The 23,133-nt window shown below is 41.7% G+C and overlaps 3 protein-coding genes across 7 annotated transcripts; 2 read left to right on the top strand and 1 right to left on the bottom strand.

Annotated features, from left to right (window-relative positions):
• The first annotated feature begins 1,064 nt into the window (after positions 1-1,064).
• LOC117225010 (uncharacterized) lies at positions 1,065-4,024 on the top strand. The gene is made up of 2 exons (XM_033478293.2): positions 1,065-1,405; positions 2,876-4,024. The coding sequence occupies exons 1-2, from the start codon at positions 1,192-1,194 to the stop codon at positions 3,199-3,201; spliced, it is 540 nt and encodes a 179-aa protein (XP_033334184.1). The 5' UTR covers positions 1,065-1,191; the 3' UTR covers positions 3,202-4,024.
• Positions 4,025-17,979: 13,955 nt separating this feature from the next.
• On the top strand, positions 17,980-20,438 carry Dbp45A (putative ATP-dependent RNA helicase Dbp45A). 3 transcript variants are annotated; one of them, XM_076520251.1, is made up of 7 exons: positions 17,980-18,153; positions 18,252-18,474; positions 18,547-18,740; positions 18,811-19,155; positions 19,231-19,403; positions 19,468-19,823; positions 19,903-20,438. In XM_076520251.1, exons 2-7 carry the CDS (start codon positions 18,417-18,419, stop codon positions 20,124-20,126), a joined length of 1,350 nt encoding a protein of 449 aa, XP_076376366.1. In that variant the 5' UTR covers positions 17,980-18,153; positions 18,252-18,416; the 3' UTR covers positions 20,127-20,438. The 3 variants fall into 3 exon arrangements, with proteins under 3 accessions (XP_076376366.1, XP_076376367.1, XP_033334255.1); XM_076520252.1 differs by having other exon boundaries at positions 18,151-18,166; XM_033478364.2 differs by lacking the exon at positions 17,980-18,153 and having other exon boundaries at positions 18,173-18,474.
• On the bottom strand, positions 20,137-23,130 carry l(2)k09913 (transmembrane protein 53-like lethal (2) k09913). Of its 3 annotated transcripts, none has more exons than XM_033478365.2 (7): positions 22,975-23,130; positions 22,247-22,379; positions 21,997-22,128; positions 21,619-21,891; positions 21,294-21,562; positions 21,041-21,218; positions 20,137-20,984 (listed from the first exon to the last, which is right to left on the bottom strand). In XM_033478365.2, exons 3-7 carry the CDS (start codon positions 22,087-22,089, stop codon positions 20,844-20,846), a joined length of 954 nt encoding a protein of 317 aa, XP_033334256.1. In that variant the 5' UTR covers positions 22,090-22,128; positions 22,247-22,379; positions 22,975-23,130; the 3' UTR covers positions 20,137-20,843. The 3 variants fall into 3 exon arrangements, with proteins under 3 accessions (XP_033334256.1, XP_033334257.1, XP_033334258.1); XM_033478366.2 differs by lacking the exon at positions 22,975-23,130 and adding an exon at positions 22,684-22,968; XM_033478367.2 differs by lacking the exons at positions 22,247-22,379; positions 22,975-23,130 and having other exon boundaries at positions 21,619-21,926; positions 21,997-22,131.
• Between the last annotated feature and the right edge of the window lie 3 nt (positions 23,131-23,133).

The following is a 23,133-nucleotide window of genomic DNA, read 5'->3' as shown; positions in this document are numbered from 1 at the left end:
AACAGGTCGTTCTCAATATTCGTCCCAAAATAGCTAATATTATAAACAGCCTTGCAACCACTTCGCCACACAAAAGGAATATTTAACAAGTCATTCTCAATATTCGTCCTAAAATGGATAATATTATAAACAGTCCTGCAACCACTTCGCCACATAAAAAGAATATTCGACAAAATATGCTCACTATACGTCCTAAAATGATTAATATTATAAACAGACTTGCAATCTCTTCGCCACACAAAAGGAATATTTAACAAGTCATTCTCAATATTCGTCCTAAAATGGATAATATTATAAACAGTCCTGCAACCACTTCGCCACATAAAAAGAATATTCTACAAAATATGCTCACTATACGTCCTAAAATGATTAATATTATAAACAATTTTGCAATCACTTCTCCACACAAAAGGAATATTTAACAGGTCGTTCTCAATATTCGTCCCAAAATAGCTAATATTATAAACAGCCTTGCAACCACTTCGCCACATAAAAAGAATATTCGACAAAATATGCTCACTATACGTCCTAAAATGATTAATATTATAAACAGACTTGCAATCTCTTCGCCACACAAAAGGAATATTTAACAGGTCGTTCTCAATATTCGTCCCAAAATAGCTAATATTATAAACAGCCTTGCAACCACTTCGCCACATAAAAAAAATATTCGACAAAATATGCTCACTATACGTCCTAAAATGATGAATATTATAAACAGTTTTGCAATCACTTCGCCACATAAAAGGAATATTTAACAAGTCATTCTCAATATTCGTCCCAAAATAGCTAATATTATAAACAGTCTTGCAACCAGTTCGCCACACAAAAGGACTATTTAACAAGTCATTCTCGCTACAGTAAATTCTCTCCAATTGTCCATCAGCCTGCAAACAAAAATGAACAATTTTGGAAGAGAAGATACGATTATTCGAGGCTCGCGGCTCGTTTTCATAGTCGCCGGTATAATCCTCGAACATCCTCGACCGTCGCTGCGATTGTCAGTCGATCGAATGACAGTCGCGACTCGGAGAAATCGCATCGCGACTCGGAGAAATCGCATCGCGACTCGCGGCACGATTCGTGCCGATTCAAAATGTCGTTGCGACCGACGGAGACCAGAAAATCGGGGGACGGGGCCGCCTCCGTTTGAAAGAAGATCGGCGAATTGGGAGGAGTAGGCTCGAGGTCATGCCCATCAACCAATGCACCTGCCCGGAATGCCTTCACCCTGTGTGCCCGCACCCCGACGCCCAACCGCCGTACGACGAGATATCGCACGAGGTCGGCGAAAGCACCCTCTCTGTGAGAATACCGAAGCGGCAGAGGCAATTTGATCGGTCGGACGACCCGACCCAGCTGCGCCGAAATTTGAGCTTCGATTTCGATTGCCCGAATGCCAAAGGTTCGACTTTCAGCCATGTTTAACTAGCGCGCGAGAGTGGCGAACGCGTCGAGAGCTTCCCGAGTTATGATCGCTGAGCAAAGAATCCTCGAGAAATAATCGTTTACAGTCGGAAATAATTTCTTGTTATTCTTCGAATTTGTTTATTTCGACTAAAAAAAATGTAACGTGCCTTGTCCGATAAATATAAGACCGAATGTAACAAACCAAAGGCACGGTAATCGGTCGCCGCACAGTAATCGACTTCACTTCCCCATGTTTATTATCACTGGACAGCGGATCTTTTAACTTCAACTTTTCATTTTATAATGCGAGGTCTAAATCACCTTAATACACTGATCGCTGAGCAAAGAATCCTCGAGAAATAATCGTTTACAGTCGGAAATAATTTCTTTCTATTCTTCGAATTTGTTTATTTCGACTAAAAAAAATGTAACGTGCCTTATCCGATAAATATAAGACCGAATGTAACAAACCAAAGACACGGTAATCGGTCGCTGCACAGTAATCGACTTCACTCACCCATGTTCAACTTTTCATTTTATAGTGCGAAAGCTAATTCACCTTAACCCCTTGCCGTACCATTTTCTTCATAATTAAAATGATAAGCACATTTTCGATTGTAATAATTTCTTCGAAAAGAGAAAAGAAAATTTATATTTATCGTGTGTCTACATTTACCGGGATGATTAGAATATTGATCACAAGAAGACAGAATTTTATTCCGGCTTTAAAAAAAAAACGGAAAAAATAACATTGGTATTTAATAGGATATTCCTAGAAATCTACATCACGAGTCTGACTCGTTAAAGTACGGCGAGGGGTTAATGCACCGAGAGCGGCGGATTTTTCTGCAAAATGAAAGTTTCATTACATCAATTTCAAGAAATAGGTACCACGCGTGCATTCGATTCTTTTCTTTAACCCTTTTAGTGTCGGAGGCCGATATATCGGCCCTCGCTGCACTGGCGAAAAATGCCAGAGCCGATATATCGGCTCGCACCTTGTAGCGTTATAAATAAATAAATACGTTACAAACAGTATAATTTCATTGCGAAAGAAAAAATTAGCGTCACCGTTTTATTCTCTATTTCGTCCTTGATACACTGCTTTTTCAATTACGTAAATATTGCTTTTCGTTCAGTTTTCACGAGCCTTTCTCGAAATCCTAGTAAAATCGTGAAATTCGGCCGGTTATCCTTCGCACAAGCGCCTCTTTTTCGCCCGGCACTAAAAGGGTTAATAATTCCAACGCGTTGAGACCAGCACAATCGATACTCTTCTGTTATCTTAATCCGTCGATTGTTTTGAATCACGTCTATTCGTTATTTAACAAAAAAAATGCACGAAATCCGCGGCGTATATTATCAGAAAACCTGGCGAACGAAAGAATATTTCGAGACGATAGGTAACGGCGCGAGGGATAAAGCCGCCGCTAATAGATTCATTCGGTGTTCCCCGGGCGAGCAGGTGAGGAGAAATGCGAGCCGGGGTGCAGGAAGGTGCACGTGATACCGGAGAAGACGATGCCGGAGAAAACGGCCGAGGAGGAGACGTTCTCGTTGAGGGCGTCGCGGCAAGTTTTGTACAACGAAGACCTTAGGAACACGCTCGAAATTGAATTTAAAGCGCCGCGAAATTACATTCCTCTGGCCGAACCGGGCCCGCCCCCGCCCATAATCGTCCCGACTGTCTGCCGGCGGAGGGGCAAAAGTAAAGGGGGGCTGCTAAAACGAAGAAACAGGACGCCGCCGTCCGGCTCGGTGAGAAGCAATGGGGCGCGACGCAAAAGTTAAATGAGAGCGCGGCTCTCACGGCGGCCCTCGAGCGCCAAGAAAACACGCGAATTACCGATCGCTGGTGGAAAGAGAGAACTGAGAGAGAGAGAGAGAGAGAGAGAGAGAGAGAGAGAGAGAGAGAGAGAGAGAGTGGCGAAAGAACGACGGGCCGTGTGCTTTACGAGCACGTGGCTCTCGACCGACGTCGCCTTTCCGCGAGCGTAAAGTTCGGACGGAGAACGGTTGTACGTTACTTTTCGGAGGATCGACGCGACTCTGCGGAACACGTTTGGCAACGGTCTCGGGGTCCTCTTCAGGGATTTACGGATGTAGCGCGAGGTTGAAGCGCTCGCCGAAGCGCTCGCCGAAGCGCGCGGGCCGCTTTGTCGTAAACGCGGGGGCATCTGGGGGCCGAATAATGGAACGATAAATCACTGCCGCGATATTCTTGCGCGTCTCGGGCAAACGATAAATCATCGGCGCTCACCGAAGGCATACGCGCGCCCCACGGTATTAAACGTTTTCGGGGTCCACTGTCGGGCCACTGTCGGGCCGCGGTGGCAGCCGGCGGTCTTCGCCAGGCGAGGCTTTAAGTTCCCCCCCGCCGGCTCGATGGACCATGGATATCTACGAGCGAACCGTTTCGTTCCGACTTTAAACACGGGACAGCAGCCAACGCACGAAATTCGCCTGTTCGACCGGCTCGCAGACGCTTACGCGCGTACAGGGTCAAGTTCCTCCGTCGAATCGTTCGATCGTATGCGAAACGGTTCGATTGTGTTCTGATTGTAAAGTTCGTTCTTTATTAAATCCTTGCATTCGATGCTGTTCGACCTCCGCGCGACGAGAACTTTTATTCTGACCTTAACATTTTGACACATTTGAGCCGTTTATTTTGAAAGTGGCATAAGTCACTTTTCAAAAAAATCGAGCTAATGGTAACACTCATTACAATTGAACGGTATCTTTTCATTTAAAAAAAAAAAGTGACTTATGCCACTTTCAAAATAAACGGCTCATTTGTGCGTCGTTGTTCTCACTTTTTTTTTATGAAATTTACTGATTTTACTACGTTCCTAAATGAGATTTAAGGCGTTTACTCATGTCACACTGAATAACGATAGAAACGACGGTTTATTAACAAAAGCAACAAAGCTGGTCTGCACAACGCTACAACTATGACACCGACAACGTACTACTTTCGCTCACGGCACCGCTACGAATGCCTCGACACTTTTCTGTTCAGCTCTTCCACCTTCCACTCTTTAAATCTCCTACTTCATTCCTCCTTTCTCTTCATTGCATTCTGTCTCTTTTTCTCTTTTGCATTCGCTCTGTCTCACTCTTACTCGTTCTCTCTCTCTCTCTCACTCTCTCACTCTCCCCCTCCCTCTCTCTCACTCTCACGTTTTCTCTCTCTTTTGCATGCACTCTGTTTCATTCTGTCTCACTCGCTGTCTCAATCTTACTCTCTCTCTCTCTCTTTCTCTCTCTCACGTTCTCTCTCTCTCTCTCGCTCTCACGTTCTCTCTCTCTCTCTCTTTTTCTCTTTTGCATACGCTCTGTCTCACTCTTACTCGTTCTCTCTCTCCCTCTCCCACTCTCCCCCTCCCTCTCTCTCTCTTTTGCATGCACTCTGTTTCATTCTGTCTCACTCGCGGTATCACTCTTACTCTCTCTCTCTCTCTCTCTCTCTCTCTCTCTCTCTCTCTCTCTCCTTTGCATACACTCTGTTTCATTCTGTCTCACTCGCTGTCTCAATCTTACTCAAAGTTCTCTTTCTCTCTCTCTCTCTCTCTCTCTCTCTCTCTCTTTCTCGCTCGCGCTCTAACTTTCGGCTACACAGGACTCCCAGGAACCTAATGTAAACAGTATGATTACCGGAAGCCGTCCACGCGTCCCAAACACTCTGCCGGTATCCGTCCATTTCGTTCAGTACAGTAATGTCTCCCTAACTGACGCTCAGATTGTGCATAAAAATGGACAATTTGCGAACAGAAGATACGATTATTATATATATTTTTTTTATTATTATAGTTTCTATAATTGTTGACAATTCGTAACTATAAAGACAAACCGCAAGGCTCGAACAATCGTATCTCCTCCTCCCAAATTGTCGATTTTCGTGGACGATCCGAGCGTCAATTAGAGAGACGTAATTTACGACGCTCTGCTTTCATTCCCGTAAAAATCCTGCGCAACGTTGCCAAACGGGAATGTTAAAATTTCGAACATCAAAGAAAAGGATAAAAATTCCGAGACGCTCGGAATCGATTCGAAATCCGCACTACCCTTGTTTTCGCCGCGGATTGTCCGCAGACCGGGGATATGACGATCTTGATTAGATGGCCGGGCCGCCATAAACGGTCAACGCGGCGATTACGGCTAATTATTGTGCCGCTATCGGTCGCGTTTCTCCCTGGAAATGAAACCGTAATCGCGTTTCCGTCGGCGGTCCGCGTCGCGGCGACGGTTTTAACCAGCGCCCCACCACCCCCCGCCCTCCCGACCCGACGTTCCGGCTCATTACGGTGCGCGAATTTCTAATTCCGCGAAAAATCAGCGGCACGGTTAATCCGCGAATGATTAAACCAGCCGGTTCGAAAGTTCGTTGGACGATTACGACGGGTAATCTTCGCCGTCCGTTCGATGGCTGCCGCTCGACGAAGACGGCCACCGTCGTGGCTCCGGGTAATAATTACGTAAGCCGGTGATTAAAACTTCTCTCCATCGACGCGGGAATCCGTAATTAGAAATATAACGAGTCGGTCGCGACAGTGCAGCGCGTGCATACTCGAATAGTTCGCGGTCGACCGCGGTTACCCCGGGCATCGTCGTTCGTAATCCGTTTACGCGTCGACAGTCGGCGAACACGCGAGCGTGTTTATTTTTATCGCCGACTTCGCTTTCTAACCGACGTCCTTATTTTTCTTTCACGGAGTCGCGTGTAATTGTTTCGCGCACGATTCGATGCACCTCGAAGTTCCGAATCGAGAAACAATATAACTGGTCTCAGACGGTCGCAACTACATTTTACTTTAATTTTCGCATTTGCGTCTACTCTTAACCGAGAAGCAAGCATTCGGTGAAACTCGAAGGACTTTTATTGTAAATCGAAACAATTAATACTTGGCGCTAAAATTTGTATCTTCGTTGATCTTATCATATTTCTCAATATTTCCGGATTAATGGAAAAATGGTTTTTTAAACAAATATGTTTCTTTTTTTCCATTATTCATTTATCAAGTTCGCATCAACAGCTAGATCATTAGCGACGGCGGAAAGAACATAAAAATATTATAACGAGTGACATAAGTTCTATACAGGGTGTCCCAAAAATGTCTCGCAATCCGAAATGGGAGGATCCTGAGGTCATTTGAAGCAACTTCTTCCTTTGCGAAAATTTTCTCCGAGGCACCGTTAACGAGTTATCAACGAAAAGCAGTGACCAATAAGAATCGAGTACGGCTGCCGCGGGCTGCCCAGCCAACCAGCGCACGGAGCCCAGTTCCGCTCATTGGCTCGTTGGTCACCGTTTTTCGTTAATAACTCGTTAACGGTGCCTCGCAGAAAATTTTTGTAAAGGAAAAAGTTGCTTCGAATGACCCGAGGAACTCGTCACTTTCGGATTGCGAGACATTTGTGGGACAAAAATGTAGTATCGATTTGCATGCGTGGTAGCACAGTTATATTTATATAAAATTTATATTATAAATCCATAGCTTTTAAAAAGCTAAGAACGTGAATAATAGTTTCTTTTATATTCAGACATTCGCTTATTTATATAAAATTTATATTATAAATCTATAGCTTTTAAAAAGGTAAGAACGTGAATAAAAAATAGTTCCTTTAATATTCAGAAATTCGCTTAGAGTACTAAGTGATTTGAAAATTGATCGCCGTGGTTGGCAATTGAACGAATCTCTAATATAAACATTCGCACTCTAATACAAACCAAATGAAAGAATATCTGGGCGCGCAATACCGGACCGTGCTTTGCCTGCGAAGCGTGTTTCGGCTTTAAAGTAGACACGCACGGCAAAGCGAAAAGGAATCGCGTGAAACTCGAAATCTCGAGTAGGTATCCGAAAAAAACGAGGGGCTGAAGGAGAGAGAGGAGAAGAGCCGAAGTTCCTTCGCCTCTCCGTCTTACCGGCGTCCGCGCCCCGCCTTATAAATATTTATTATGCGCAAACAGAGGGAAACGATCCCGGCAGAAACCGCGCGACGAATTCGATCGTGAAAGCATTTGCTTGTACTTTAAACGGTCGTCCCTGCCGCGCGCTGTATAATTCAGGAAAATTGAACTTCAGGCGGAAGCGATCGAAGCGTTCCGTCGCGATGCGCGCAACTCGCGTGTTTCTTGCCAACTAGAGAGGCGGGGAGAGGGGTAGGGGGATGGAGAAAAAAGCTGAAACGGCGCCGAAGGAAATCGAATACACACGTACGTTTTTTCGGCACCGAAAAATCCTCTAGCACGCCTGAAAACCAAGCCGCTGATACTCGCCGCGAGTAATTCAAAGGGAAGAATAACTAGCGGGGGGCGGATACGAGCGGAAAATGGTAGGTACGTGGCGGCGGAGCAGAAATCCGGAGAGCTAAGGAATCCGAGAGCAAAAGGGGAAAAGGAACCCCCGATCCCGGTTCGATCTCGGCCGCCTTCTATTCGCGGGATCCCGTCGAGCCGTATCGAACGATAACGAACAACTTTATCCGAACACCAGATTTCTCGCGGAAAATACACCTTCCACTGATTCCGCGGCGTGCCCGGAATACGGGCACTCCTCGATTGACCAGCCCCGTAGGCTACACCGAAAAATATACGTCTTACTCCGGTTTTTATTTGTCTCGGTTTCTGTCCGGCCTCGGATAACCGGGTTGGCTACGTGGCTCCGCGGCGAATACGAAACGACTAATAAACATCTTTCGATAATTAGCCGCGTGAAATCGCGATTCGACTTTCGACGCACGGTTCATTATAACTTGCACCGAATATAAATAATTTTTCGTGGATCGTGCACCAACTTCTAGAATAAAACGGAAACTTTCTCGATAAAGAATGATTAAAGAAAAGTACTTCTGTAAGAAGGAAAATTTCTGGAGAAATGCTGTAAAAAGAAGTAATAAAAATAAAAAAAAAAGAAATAAAAACTACCGGGAACTTAATAATAGAACTGTATGGTACACGCAACTTAACGCTAGAACTATCTGGCTCTTTTAACGAGTATACTAATAAAGAAGTTCATCTAAATGTTTCTTCTAGAAACATTTTTATAATATCAGGAACTGTAGAAGTAATAATAAAGAAGTAATGTCTCCCCAACTGACGCTCGGATCGTGCACAGAAATGGACGATCTGGGAAGAGGAGACACGATTATTCGAGGTTTGCAGTTCGTTTTTATAATCCTTGACGATCGATGGCCATAAAAAACGAGCCACAAAGCTCGAACAATCGTGTTCTTCGAATTTTATATATACTTCAAAATTTGTCCATTTTTTGTGAACAATCTGAGCGTCAATTAGAGAAACATTACTGTACTACTCTATTCGACTAGGTTCTAATTTCTAAGCTGTTTCTACTACTTTTTTGGGATAGATCATCTTTGTTCAACAGATTTGTACGCGTAATTGCTGAATAGTGGAAGGCTAGGTCGAAAATATAGAGAACAATGAGACTACAAAGACAGTCAGCATCGTGAAAGATTATATGATTTTGATGAACTTCTTTTTACATTCATTACTGAGAAAGTATTCTGTTTTCTTCTAAAAATTGGTAGACGATTTACTAAAAATTATTTATACTCAGTGGTAGTTATTGCAACTAATAAAAATATTCTCTTCGACATCCTAAGAAAGTTTATTTCAATATTATCATTAATATTATTATATGGAAATAAATATTCTTCAGTTATCTCTAAGAAAACATTGTTATTAGTTGTAATAACTTTCGTAAAAATAGGTAATTTATAGTACAGATTATTTATAGGATCATATAGCAACTTCTAGAAAAAAATGGATTCCTTTTTATAAAAAAATAAAATTGACCCCATATTATTAAAAAGTTTATTTCAATATTATCATTTAATATTATTATATGGAAACAAACATTCTTCAGTTATCTCTAAGAAAACATTGTTATTAGTTGTAATAACTTTCGTAAAAATAGATAATTTATAGTACAGATTATTTATAGGATCATATAGCAACTTCTAGAAAAAAATGGATTCCTTTTTATAAGAAAATAAAATTGACCCCATATTGTTAAAAAGAATGTTATAAATAAAAATCAAGATTTTTCCATTCTTCGTATCATAATTTCCGATCGCGTATCGCCTAATTTCTTAGGATCCGATGACCGCTTATCGGTGATCTCGGTATGTATTTACCCCCGAATCGTCGAACGCGACGACAATTCTGCCGGACAAACGCGTAACTACGGGGCGGGGAAGCAGCCACGAGCTCGGCTAAACAGATTAAACGCGCATTCGGCGAGTCACGCAGGTGAGCACCAATTGTGTTCATTATTAACGTAATCGGGTACACCTGAGCCACGCGCGAATACGTTCGAACGCGAGCGGTTTACGACTGCTAACGATCGCGAAATGTATCGATGTCGTTATGCGTTTCCCATCCAACAGTTTCGACGCCGGGCATCGCGCGCATCGATTAACGACCTCCAACCCGCGGACATCGGGACGCGTGAAAAATGCTTTTGCCAGCACGATATTTAATTCCCGGCTGTCGCCGACCGTCCGACCGACCGACCGACCACCGACAGTCTTCCCAAAATATGCGAAACCACGGGGAAAACGGTCATGAAAGATCCTGAGGTTTTATACAGGGTGTCCCAAAATCGTGGCACTTCCAGGAACTTAATAACAGAACTGTATGGCACGCGCAACTTAACGCTAGAATTATCGAGCTCTTAACGAGTAACTAATAAAGAAATTCATCTAAATGTTTCTTATAAAAATATTTTTGTAATATCAGGAACTGTAGAAGAATAAATCAGAAACCAATCATTTTTACTGGTTTGTTAGTTCTAGCGTTAAATAACTTCTGAGCGAAAATGAAATCTATTTCTACTTTCTCTTCAGTGCATTATTTCAGCATTCTCTTCCTCTTTCTAGCGCACACTCTGTTTCAGTTCAATATCCAATTCACTCTGTTTCAATATCTCAGTCGTCGTGTCACTCTTACTAGAAGTACAGGGTGTCCCGAAAATGTCTCGCAATCCGAAAGTAGGGAATTCCTAAGGTCATTTGAAGCAACTTTTTCCTTAGCGAAAATGCAATCCGCGGCTTCGTTTACGAGTTATTAACGAAAAACAGTGACCAATCAGAGGCGAGATCATTTGGCGCGAGACGGCCGAGCCAATAAGCGGAACTGGGCTCCGCGCACTCGTTGGCTGGGCCGCCGCGCGCCAGCCGAGCTCGTCTCTTATTGGCCTGTGTTTTTCGTTAATAACTCGTAAACGAAGCCTCGGAGAACGTTTTCGCAAAGGAAAAAGTTGCTTCAAATGACCTCAGGAACCTCCCATTTCCGGATTGCGAGACATTTTTGGGACACCCTGTATATGGTACACGCAACTTACACAAAAACTATCAAGCTCTTGACGAGACTAATAAAGAAGTTCGTCTAAAGACTTCTTCTAGAAATATGTTTGTAATATCAGGAACTGTAGAAGAATAAATTGGAAACCAATCATTTCGACTGGTTTATTAGTTCTAGCGTTAAATAACTTCTGAGCGAAAATGAAATCTATTTCTTCTTTTTCTTCACTGTATTATCTCTGCATTCTCCCCCTCTTTCTAGCGCACACTTTCAGATTATCTCACTCGTTGTGTCACTCTCACTCCTACTCTTTCTCTCTCTCCCTCTCTCTCTCTCTCTCTCTCTCTCTCAGACTCTATCTTTGGGCTACGCAGGACTTCCAGAAAGCTAATGTAAACAGTAAGCTCAGGTTACTCGAAGCCTTCACGCGGTCCCAAACACTCAGCAGAGACATTTATCCCATTCGTTCAGTAATTTACGGCACTGGATCGCTCTGCCTTTCGTACCCGGAAAAATCCTACACGAGAGAGAGAGAGAGAGAGAGAGAGAGGACGGGAACTCGCGAGTAGGATCGAATTTCGCCGGAATATTCGCGAGCGAATCAAACGAATGGAAGTAGGTGCTGTGAACTGATAAAAGGGACGACCGTCCGGAATATTGTTCGTTGAAATTTCGGCGGGACAGGGATCTCGGGGACGAGGAGGAGGTGCCTCGTCGCGTCACCCCGTCATAGAGGGGCCCTAATTTTCGCTGCTCGTGCGCTCCGGCCGTTCGACCTCGTTCGTGCCGTGCCTCGCACGTCGCGTGTATGAATGTATGTATTATATGTATGTATATCGCTCGCGTCTAACCTGCTCGCGGGAGAAAGAAAGAAAGAGAGGGCCGGGGCTTTCTAAGCACGATGGCTACATTTGCATTTCTCGACGCTTAGGGTCCGAGCGAGGCGGCGGGGCGAGTCGACGTTATGCAAATCTTAATTCGCCCCGCTGGAAAACTCGTAAAATTACCGAGCTTTTCCGCAATAAAGCCCCAAATTACTTGCACGCCTTTGAGCCCTTGCCCGGCGTTCGCCGTTCGCTCCATCTCGCGCATCGCGCCGCGCGAAGGGATGGGCGGAGGAGAAAAAAAAAAAGGAAGAAAAGGGCGAGGATCTCTGCTCCGCGATCGCTTCGTCTTGATAACGGTTATAGCCGAGGGCGATCGTTAACGGGAGTGCTCCAAGTTCAAATGAAATTACGCGCTCGTACGACGCTCGAGCTCGCCCCCGGAGCTCTTACGGGAGACAGACTTTCCATGATTCAACGTTAAGTCGAATCAGTAGCCGACCACCGCGCTCCACTTCGTTATTTCCGCGTTGTTTATTCGAATAACCTGAATATTATTCAGCCTCGGCTGAAAGGACTTTGGCACGCGTTCGCAAAGCAGTCCCAGCGTATATTATGCGGTACGATAATCCAAGGAATCGTCGACAACCTTGCATACGAGACTAAAAGCTCCTGTGGTTCCGGATAACTGGAATGGGACGGGTGCACCGGTTCTGGCCACGCTGAGGAATTATTGTGAATTTCAACGCTAACAGTCTCGAAGACTTCCCCATTAGGTAAGAAATGCGCAGGTTTTAACCTTTTAGGCCCGACGCGCCGCTATAGTGGCTTCCGCGGATATCATCTTTTAGAACCAAGTGGCTTTCGCGGATGTCATCTCTCTGGACGACGCGCGGTGAGTTTCTTGGGTGAGTTTCTTATCGATAATATTTTTCATATTTCTCTAATAAACAAATCCTTTACGTAACTTAACGCGATTATTTATTATTAAATCAGCTTTGCGAATCATTCGTTGAATTCTGTTCGGAATTATTAAAATTAAAATATCATTTACGAACTTTGTTCATCTTCACTGTACACCTTGCATAAAAATTTCATATGGTACACACGAGGTGTCGTGCACACCAGATAATTAAAACGGCTGTCACGGTTAAACTACATATTATTTCGAGTCCGAAAAACTAGTAAATATTCTTCAGACGTTCTAAAGTAAAGGTGAACAGCGTTTTTCTTAAAAATATCACTGTTATGTAGTAAAACAAATCCGGAAAGTTCTCGCTTCGTGACTTGTTCAATACTTCGAACGCGGCTCGAATCCGTCCCGACCTTCTGTCAAAGCCTCGTGCTGCGGACTCTCTCTCTCTCTCTCTCACACACACACACACACACACACACACACACCGTCACCTCTCATTGGCCAGTGTTTTTCGTTAATAACTCGTAAACAAAGCCGCAGATTGCATTTTCGCAAAGGAAAAAGTTACTTCAAATGACCTCAGCTACCCCTCATTTTCGGCTGTTAAAATAATTGTGGAACACCCTGTATAGTGGCTTGCTCTAGTAGCAGTGAAAATGTTTCAAGAATTTCAAGACACCGTCGCATTATTTTGTATTTATTAGAATGATTAAGAAAACAAAAATAAACGTACGTCTAGCTCTTGTAACAAACGCGGGCAATTTTGATTTTGCACAGCAAACTCATTGCTCACTGCATGTTATCCGTGTATCCCTGCGCCGTGTACTTTGCATATTTTTCGTGCATATTTTGCATATTTTTCGTGCATGAATATCGCATGCATTTTACATATTGATCGCGCAGAAACTTCCGCGGTCTAGCGATGAGACATGGGTCTACACGGCTACGATCCTGGGACAAGAAACCAATCTTCGCAGTGGAAGACGGCCGAAGAACAGCGAGCCGAGAAACGCGTCGGCGGGCAACTGTTGGCAATTCCGACGGATGAGTTTCAAAAGTGCTCCCTCAAGTGGGGGAGGGTTCGCTGAGAGAAGGTTGTGGTATTCCGTGGAGAGTGCGCGTATCGAAGGGGACATAGTTACTATAGAGAACGATTAACCCTTTCGACTGACGTGCCGCGAAAAAAGGCTTGTTTCCGGACAGAGCTCGCCACGTTCGACGGAATCGAAGGCCGAAGGAACTTCTCCCCTACAGCGTATATTATGCGGTACGATAATCCAAGGAAGTGTCGACAACCTTGCACCGGTTCTGGCCACGCTGAGGAATTATTATGAATTTCAACGCTAACAGTCTTGAAGACTTCCCCATTAGGTAAGAAATGCGCAGGTTTTAACCTTTTAGGCCCGACGCGCTACTATAGTGGCTTGCTCTAGTAGCTCACTTGCTCATCGTTTGAACCAAATAATCGTCTTCGTATGCATTGTTTCACACTTCTTTTGTCTTCGCGTCGATTTACAACAGTCTCCAGGCTGTCCCAAAAATGTCTCGCAATCCGGAAATGGCGGGCTCCTCGGATCATTTGAAGCAACTTCTTCCTTTACAAAAATGTTCTCCGAGGCACCGTTGACGAGTTATTAACGAAAAACAGTGACCAATAAGAATCGAGTACGGCTGACGCGAGGCGGCCCAGCCAACCGGCGCACGAAGCCCGGTTCCGCTCGTTGGCTCGGTCGCCTCGCGCCAGCCGAGCTCGCCTCTCATTGGTCACCGTTTTTCGTTGATAACTCGTTAACGGTGCCTCGGAGAATATTTTCGCAAAGGAAAAAGTTGCTTCAAATGACCCGAGGGACCCGCCACTTTCGGATCGCGAGACATTCTTGGGGCACCGTGTAGAACAGAATCATTTCGCGTTTCTACGCGTCCACGGGGGACTCGTTGCGGCGTGCCGCGATTTTCGGGCACACACGACTCGCCGATAAATTATCGAAGCGGACGATATCTCGACCTTCGGTGTTCCATCGTGCGCCCTATTGTAAATTTATGGGTTATCGCGTGTATAGACGCAACGGCGCGGAAGAACGCGCGATATCCTTGCTCTCGGTTTTATGGCGGAGGCGGAGAAAATTTGCGAGATCCGTATCCCGCGGGAATAAACGCGGGACGAGACTCTGCAGCGTCCATTGCGGATAATAGCTGGATGTGTACCGCGCGATTCCGCGTACATATTTAGACTTACCGAGTGGCTCGTTTAAGCGTTAACGCCGAGATATCTCCGGCAGCCGCCGGGATAAAATGGTTCGAACAAAATAACCGCGGTACCATTCCCCCCGGGTGTTCGCAAGAATGTTAATATCGTAAAATGTTGGTCCGTTTATCGTTGCGTCGCGACTCGACTCCGACTCGGCACGACTCGACTCGGCTCGGCTCGACGCGAGCACACCCCGCACCGTATCGCGTTCGTTCGGTACATTTGCAAACTGTTTACTGTTTTCCTCGTGTGTAGTTACCGCACGACGGATAGTGCGATACGTGGATACATCCTTCGGTTATTATCATCGTTTCAGGGACCGTAAAATACGAATTCGTTGTTGAACGAATGCGTTTTATAGCGGGGATAGATCGATATCAATGAGAAAGTTGTGTCGTTGCGCTTAAGCTAATTTAGAACGATAATTTATATGCTTGCTGGCGATCGTTCGTATCGACGCCATGTTGCAGCGAAAACCATAAGCGCCGACTTAGGTGCTTATTATGTGAGGACTATACGGATTTCGTTATCATCTATTGATTAGCCTACAGCAGGGGTGTCAAACTCGAAAGCTAACTTGGGCCAAATAAACAATGTTTAACTTTAGGTGGGCTGTTCATAGAAACGAATATTTTTATTTTGACTAGTACATTGTAATAAACGTATATAAAGTTAAATTATTGTTTACGTCCTGATACTTGACATCAAAAATGTTCATCCCGGGCCGCGAGTTTGACACCCCTGGCCTACAGCAAATTTTCCTTCTCTTGTTTCATTGTCCTTTTTCTAAAATCTCCCCTTCCCTTTGATTCCTAATTCCTCTTACTACATTCTTCTTCCTTTTTTTTTCTTTATTTCCTTTCCCCAGAGCCAACCCTTTTCTTCCCTAAACCCTTCCTTTCCTGGTTTCCTTCCTTCTCTAAATTCTTTCCTTCCGTGAACTCATTTTTTCCTTCTCAAGATCCTGCTTTCCTTTGATCCTACCCTTCTCTGGCTATCTGTACCCTCCCCCTTTTCATTGCAAGTTATTCCTTATTAACGACACACATCCACGCAGCTTAATTAAAAAGACGGCATTACAAGAATTAATAAAATATAGGGGACAACACACAGTCCAACACATATTTGTACATTTAGTACATTTTCAATGTACGAGCGGGATAATAAGCGAGATATAAATCGGAGAGAATATCATTCTAATATAATAAAATAATAATAAAATAATAATATAATAATAATAAAATATTATTGACGTGAAAACAGAATTTTATTCCGACCCTAAAAAGAATGGAATAACATTCATACTCAACAGCTTAGCATTAAAAATTTTCATCGCAAGTCAGACTTGACAAACTCTGGCGGGGATTAATATAAAAGAAATGCTTAAATATTCGGAAAAGTTCATCCTAAATAAACTGAAATTTCTGTGCAGATTCTGCGATGGAAAAGGTGCTTGTGGCGGCATCTATGGCAAACTTTCGAACTATGTTCTCCATCCAATTCCGAACGGTATCCTAGTCTCCTGATACGTACGCGCGAAACATGATGAGTAAAGAGATGATCAGACAAGGACAGACGTATATAATATATTGGGTTGTCCGGAAAGTTCGTGCCGACTTTTTAGGAAAATTAAAACGCAGCTCATTTAGATATTGGAGCCAAACTTCACAGTATGATCGCGGATGGTTGATTTTGATTTATTTAGCATTCCTGCTAATTGACGTAATGTTGAACGTGGGTTATTCTCGATTTCTGTTCTCATCATATCTTCGTCTGTGGTGGACGGCCTACCTGGGCGTTCTTGATCTTCAAGGTCGAAATTTCCAGCTTTAAACCGAGCAAACCACTTCCGCACAGTTCTTTCGGCTACAGCATTCTCGCCATAAACAGCGCATATTTTATTTGCCGCTTGTGTGGCATTTTTGCCCTTTCGGAAAAAGAAAAGCATTAAATGCCTATAATGCACTTTATTTGCCATCATATTCTAAGGCGTACAAAACTGGTAAAAATTAACGAATCGTAACCAAGCTTTTTTCCAAATATGGCTGAAGTTATCTCTTTTAGAATATGTACACATGTCATTTGTTTTCAATAATTGTGATGTATTCAGTCAGGTCTCTCACGCTACCTACCGGAAATCGGCACGAACTTTTCGAACAACCCAATATATTAGAGAGAGAGAACAGACAGACAAATCGGTTTTGTCGACGGAAAATAAATTAATAACCCTGTTTCCATTACAGAATTACCAAAAAATATTTGCAATTCAAGAATGTAAAATAGATCGTTGGGAATTTCCACATTGCATTTTTCGTCGGATTTTTAGCTTGATATAATAGTTAGTGGTTATGAAGAGTTATTTAAATTTATGTTCTAAAATAAATTAATAATTTTCCAACTTTATACAATAAAAGAGTCTTGAATGAGGACCCGATTATTTTCCTAATATAATTTTAGACGAATTTCGATCTGAATTAAATAGTTATTAACAACTTTTATAAATTTGCTGATGGAACTGAAACCTATAAATTCTGGCATCTGTTCGGGTACTAATTTTTCGATTGGAAGCACCTAATCGCTGATGTTTCATGGTTCCTGTCTGAAATTAATCATCAACAATTTTTTTTATAGTACTGTAGCGGCACACGGTCGGCGACCGTAATAACCATAAAACTGTCCGCTTGCAGATGTCAAGGGTTCGACTGAGAGAAAACGTCCTTGACGTTTGCAAGACCCGGAAATTCTTTTGTCTCTTTGTTTTTTATCACTGCCACATGCACTGCAGGCCTAGTCGCGGAGAAAGTCGCCGGCCGCGTACCGCTACCCGGCCGAACGGCCAGCGCGCCCCTACAGCGAGGGTACGACGATGGCTGCCTCCCCCGCCAAACTAAGCGGGGGAAAAGAAGACAGCGAGTCTCCCAAAAAGGCGTGGCCTTTTTGGGGGACATAATATAAATAACAGCGGCAAGAAACTGAACGTCTTCTCGTCTAAGCATTACGCCGAGCCTCTACACGTTTAACGATTCCGCCGCGCTCCATCTAGTATCCATCAGCACCGCGCGTCATTTTATATACATCTACGAATAAAATCTAGTGCAATTTCACTCTGTGTCCTTCCGTTGTACCCCGAACACATCGCGTTACAGTACATACTGCGTTATCTCACAAGGCTTCTAACATTACATATTTTCTGCTATTCACAATATTTGTTCACGCATCTTTAGAATCCTAGAAGCTTATCTGAATCTTGATAGTTTGCGGTAGCGTTGCAACACAAAATTTGTGCATAATTAATTAATACACACTTCGTAACGCAAGACGCCATAATAACATGATGGCGCCATCTAACAGTGACCACCAATTTTAATCGACTAGAGCTCCAATGTCCTATCATAAGTGGCGCCACCGTTCCAAATTTTAAATTGCAGTAAGAACCACTTGTAATTAATTACATTTATGTACCTGTGGAATTTGCTTGCTTAGTTTAGTTGAAGTTCTGCTTTTCTTTAACTTATCTTTTTCCAGACCATTAAATAAGAGTTGTAATGACAGTTCTGTGAACTGGTGTAAGAAGAAATTGTAATGTCATTCGTGATTGGAATGATCTCATGAGAAACACGTGTATGTTGCGCCACGTGCTAACCTAAATCTGTTTGTAAACATTCACTTTCGATTGACACACGGGGCACAATGACGTTTGCCGGATTAAACTTGAGTCCGTGGATAGTCAATCAATGTCAAAATATGGGTAAGTTTCTATTTAAATGTCTAAGCTATCACAAAAAATGTATCCGATATATGGGATTGTTGTTTGTCTCAGGTCTGAAGAAACCTACTCCAATTCAGGAGAATTGTATCCCCAAAATTCTAGCAGGTGAAGATTGTATCGGATGTGCAAAAACTGGCAGTGGAAAAACACTTGCGTTTGCGCTTCCTATAATTCAAAAATTATCTGAGGATCCTTATGGCATATTTGCTTTGATCTTGACACCGACCAGAGAATTGGCTTTTCAAGTATGTTTTAATATCTAATTGTTTCTTCGTGAAATCTCTAATTGCAAGAATTATAACAAAAGACATGTAGATTGCAGACCAATTCTCGGCGATAGGGAAATCTATCAGTCTGAAAAAATGTGTAATCGTTGGTGGAATGGATATGGTTACACAAGGCTTGGAACTATCGAAATGTCCACATATAGTTGTTTCTACTCCAGGACGTTTGGCAGATCATTTAGAAAGCTGCAACACATTTTCTTTGGCGAAAATTAAATTTCTAGTTCTGGATGAAGCCGATAGACTTCTTGGTGGTCATTTTGATGAACAGATAAAAACTATATTCAGTGCTTTGCCTCAAAAAAAGCAAATTCTCCTGTTTAGCGCAACAATGACGGACACTCTTGATAAAGTAAAACATGTTGCATCTAATAAGGTATGAATTATTATACATAGAAATGAATACACTGCGTTTTTGGAAGATATCTAACTACAACAATTACCTTTAAAGGTTTTCATGTGGGAATCTAATGATGACACTGGTGTAGCTACGGTTAAAGAACTAGACCAACGTTATGTACTTTCCCCAAGTGACGTACGCGACTCATTTTTAGTAGAAGTAGTTAAAACATTTAGATCTAGTAACAAGGATGGATCAATAATGATATTTACAAATACGTGCAAGTAATTATAAACACAGCATTCAATAATATAAACAAACAATGTCTTATTAGCATTTGTTTTCTAGGAATTGCCAAGTATTGTCTATGACGCTGAATGAAATCGGCTTTAAAAATGCAGCCCTTCATGCAATGATCAAACAGAAAGATCGACTTGCTGCACTTAGCCAATTCAAATCTAATCATACGAAAATTTTAATAGCTACAGACGTTGCGGCGAGAGGTTTAGATATCCCTGCAGTAGAATTAGTCATCAATCATGTTGTACCGAATGTGCCAAAAGAATACATTCACAGAGTCGGTCGAACGGCTAGAGCTGGTAAAGGAGGCATGGCTGTTACTTTAATCACTCCTCACGATATCAAATTGTTGCATGCCATTGAGGATACGATAGGAACGAAATTGACAGAGTACAAAGTTAATGGTAAAGTATTGTTAAATCGATTAAATTAATTCGAACGACTTAAAAGACCGAAACGATTGAAGGCAATATTTCTACACAGACAAAGAGATAGTTACGATGCTCACGCAAATATCGGTAGCTAAAAGGGAAGCGGAAATGCAATTGGACGAGACAGATTTCTATGAGAAGAGAATGATTAATAAGCGTAAGAAACTCATTCTCGAAGGGAAAGATCCAGATGAAATCGAGGAAATATTAAAGAAGAAGAGGTCCGACAAATTAAAGAAGAATAAAAAAAGGAAACTTGCAGAGAAAGCATCATAATGCAGATAAATGCAATTAGCTCAAGATTTATTATCTGAAAAAAATTTCTTTAGGGTAACTCACCTAACAGTTTCACCTAAAATGTCCACATTAATTGCTAATTCAGAAAATATGTAAGGTAAAAACACCGTAGATATTTTACAGAAATGTTATGTGAGTCACCCTGTATAATTATATAATATATAACAAGTTAAATTATTGTTATGCCATACTTATATAGTTTTTCAATTGATAAAAGGCACATAGTTATTTGTATGTGTAATATATGATTATGATTACATTTATATTCGGTATAAAAAATGTAAGAAAATATTTACTTGTACAAATCTCCCTTTGCTAATTATTAATCATAAGAGAAAAGTATAGAACAACCACAAAATATGTAGTCTACGAGGTGCTTTCAGTCACATTTTTTAAACGAAAAATCGAATAAATAAAGAAATAACTTTTTACATTATAATAACTTTACGATGTGATATAATATTTTTGAATATTGCACAGATTATATAGAACATTCCTATTTACAGGCGACAAAGCATATGCAGCGAAAGATAATTAAGTGAAACTTCGTAGTCAATTATTAACGTAATATTACTTTTCTTTTTAAGTTGATGAATGATTTGGGGACTACATATTTGGCAAGTATCATAACACTTATACTTTAAGCTATTCTTTATGAGTGTAAATAGTACGCGGCAAGATGACAGACTGCACATTTTAGAGGTGTGCTCTCATTTTTTCTTCATTCTGAATTAAGTTTAATTTACCCAAAAAAGCGTAAAGTTCTCCAATATATTCTCTCGGATATGTGTATAAATGTCCGACATGTGGAGATTTGTCAAATATCTTGACATATGTCTGCAAGGAAAAGACACCAATATAGTTCTCTTATTTCATTCAGTTCTAATTCTTACCTTGACACCATTGATAACCCATTGATCATGTACTCTCATATTATCTCTTATATTACCAATAGTGTCCACTTTACTTATGTAGAATAATGCTGGGGTGTGCACTAAATTCGTATGAAACAATTGACTAGATCGCACGTAGTACTGAGTAGACTGCTTGTAAAATGTTCGTAAGTGATACCTTAAAATCATTTTGATGTGAAATTAGAATTAGGACACCGAGTGTGTGTATAATTAGATTAGATGATCAACTTACTCTAAATACTTTTGGAGCACATTCTGTAATACATGGTTTTTCGGAAATACAGCGGGTGGTATACCCGATGCTATTTCGGGTACATCGACCACACTGTCCCAGACTTGACCGACAACCATATTGATGATATGAGAATACTTTTCACGGTCGCTTTGCATTAAATCCATTACTTCTCCCCACATGTATGCACCCACTGAAAACCCATGTAATAATATCTGCTGGTTACGCTCGTACTGTACTAAGAAATCAAGCAAATCTGCAGCAACCATCTAAAACAAAAACTTCTGATTATATTTCACCTTTACCTTTTTTTATGTCTACTTACCCTAGACCCTTTGGTAGGCCACATCAATTGCCAAGGAGTGAGTGTCACCAGTGCAACATCGAAGCCTTGCTCTGTATACAGATTCACAAACTTCATAATATGTCTACGTTTTGCCATTAACCAGCTCAACATAACTAGCAACGGTTTGTTATCAACATTTTTGTACTTCTCCATTCGACCCTCAGGAGTCTTAATCTTTTTATCATGCGAGATATATTCGATGTTTTTTGTAACATGATAACTGGATAGCTTACATACCAACAGCAGCAAGGTCTGATTTAGGAAACAACATTCGTTAGAACATAAACCTTTTTAAGAAACGAAGCGTTAGAAATATTTTACACATATTAAAGTAACAAAAGAACAAATTTATATTACCAAATCTTGTTTTTGACTTAACAATTGAGGCTGAGGGTATCTAAACAGTCGTGTTCTTGACAAAGTGGATGACAGAATTCTCCCAATAATCATTGTTGCTACTTCAATCCTCTTGCTCTAAACTGTACTGAACTAATTTTGAAAAACATATTTATTTTTAGTGATGGATACAAACAGAAATAGATGTTTTCGAAAAATAATATACATATAGTACTTGACGTTTAATGGTGGCTAGGTTAATAAATTATACCTATTCAGTAAAGAAGTGTGAACTAGTGGAAATCCGTTAGATCTAATCTATTATTAGAAGTTCGAAATTATTCCAGATTGCATATTATTCGACAGCGTGTTGACGGAATTGACGGAACGGGTCGAAGTACAACCTAAAATCAACTTGAAATCAATTAACTCATACGTGACATTTTTATACGCTAAAGTAGCATATTGCTTCTTTTTCTTTGTTTTTTTCTTTTCTATGTCGCGTCGTCTCTGTCGTCTGTCTGTCTGTCGATTTAAAGGGTCGTAAGCGCGAATATCAAATTTCATTACAGTTTCCCTTTTATGCTTTACATAACATTTTACGGGGCATCGTATGACATAAGAACACTGCAGATCCCCTTCAACATTTTTACCATCTCATTTTTCCCACTGATCATGTCAGCAAAAGTTACAGGCACGGAAACTTACGGGATCCGTTTTGGTAATGCAGAGTTTTCAACTGTATCACGAATATTGAAATCGAAAAATTTATGCCTTGCACTTTCAATAACAAATACATTTCACTGTATGGCAGCTGACAGTTAATTTCCTTGGTTCTTATTGATAATATGGGAAACGAATTAAAAAATGAAGGCGATCGTTTATCGATAATCAATAGCGTGCAATTGATGTTCGAGTAAATAGTCGATTCAAATTGATTGTCATCGCAATCGAGACAATTGCGTTGAATCGGAGGAGCGCAATTAAAAGCGAACTTACTAGCCTGATGGTTGAACACTTCACTGGCTACGACTACGATATAAACTGAACACAATAACGTTAGCATTCACGTCCACAACTGTCTGGGTATATGCCTCATTTTTCGCATCGCAAGCAGATAATTGCACGATGCATGCTTGCTTTTCAGTGTACGTATAT

This window comes from Megalopta genalis, chromosome 3 (assembly GCF_051020955.1).
Source record: "Megalopta genalis isolate 19385.01 chromosome 3, iyMegGena1_principal, whole genome shotgun sequence".
Classification (NCBI taxonomy): domain Eukaryota; kingdom Metazoa; phylum Arthropoda; class Insecta; order Hymenoptera; family Halictidae; genus Megalopta; species Megalopta genalis.
This window is presented reverse-complemented; position numbering and strand designations above follow the sequence as displayed.

Bases quoted from the DNA above. Each gene is read 5' to 3' on its own strand.
- Dbp45A (XM_076520251.1), top strand. From the start codon at position 18,417: ATGACGTTTGCCGGATTAAACTTGAGTCCGTGGATAGTCAATCAATGT. The intron at 18,475-18,546 runs GTAAGTTTCTAT...TGTTTGTCTCAG, and splicing joins CAATCAATGTCAAAATATGG to GTCTGAAGAAACCTACTCCA. The intron at 19,404-19,467 runs GTAATTATAAAC...TTTGTTTTCTAG, and splicing joins ATATTTACAAATACGTGCAA to GAATTGCCAAGTATTGTCTA.
- LOC117225010 (XM_033478293.2), top strand. From the start codon at position 1,192: ATGCCCATCAACCAATGCACCTGCCCGGAATGCCTTCACCCTGTGTGC. The intron at 1,406-2,875 runs GTTCGACTTTCA...CCGGGCGAGCAG, and splicing joins CGATTGCCCGAATGCCAAAG to GTGAGGAGAAATGCGAGCCG.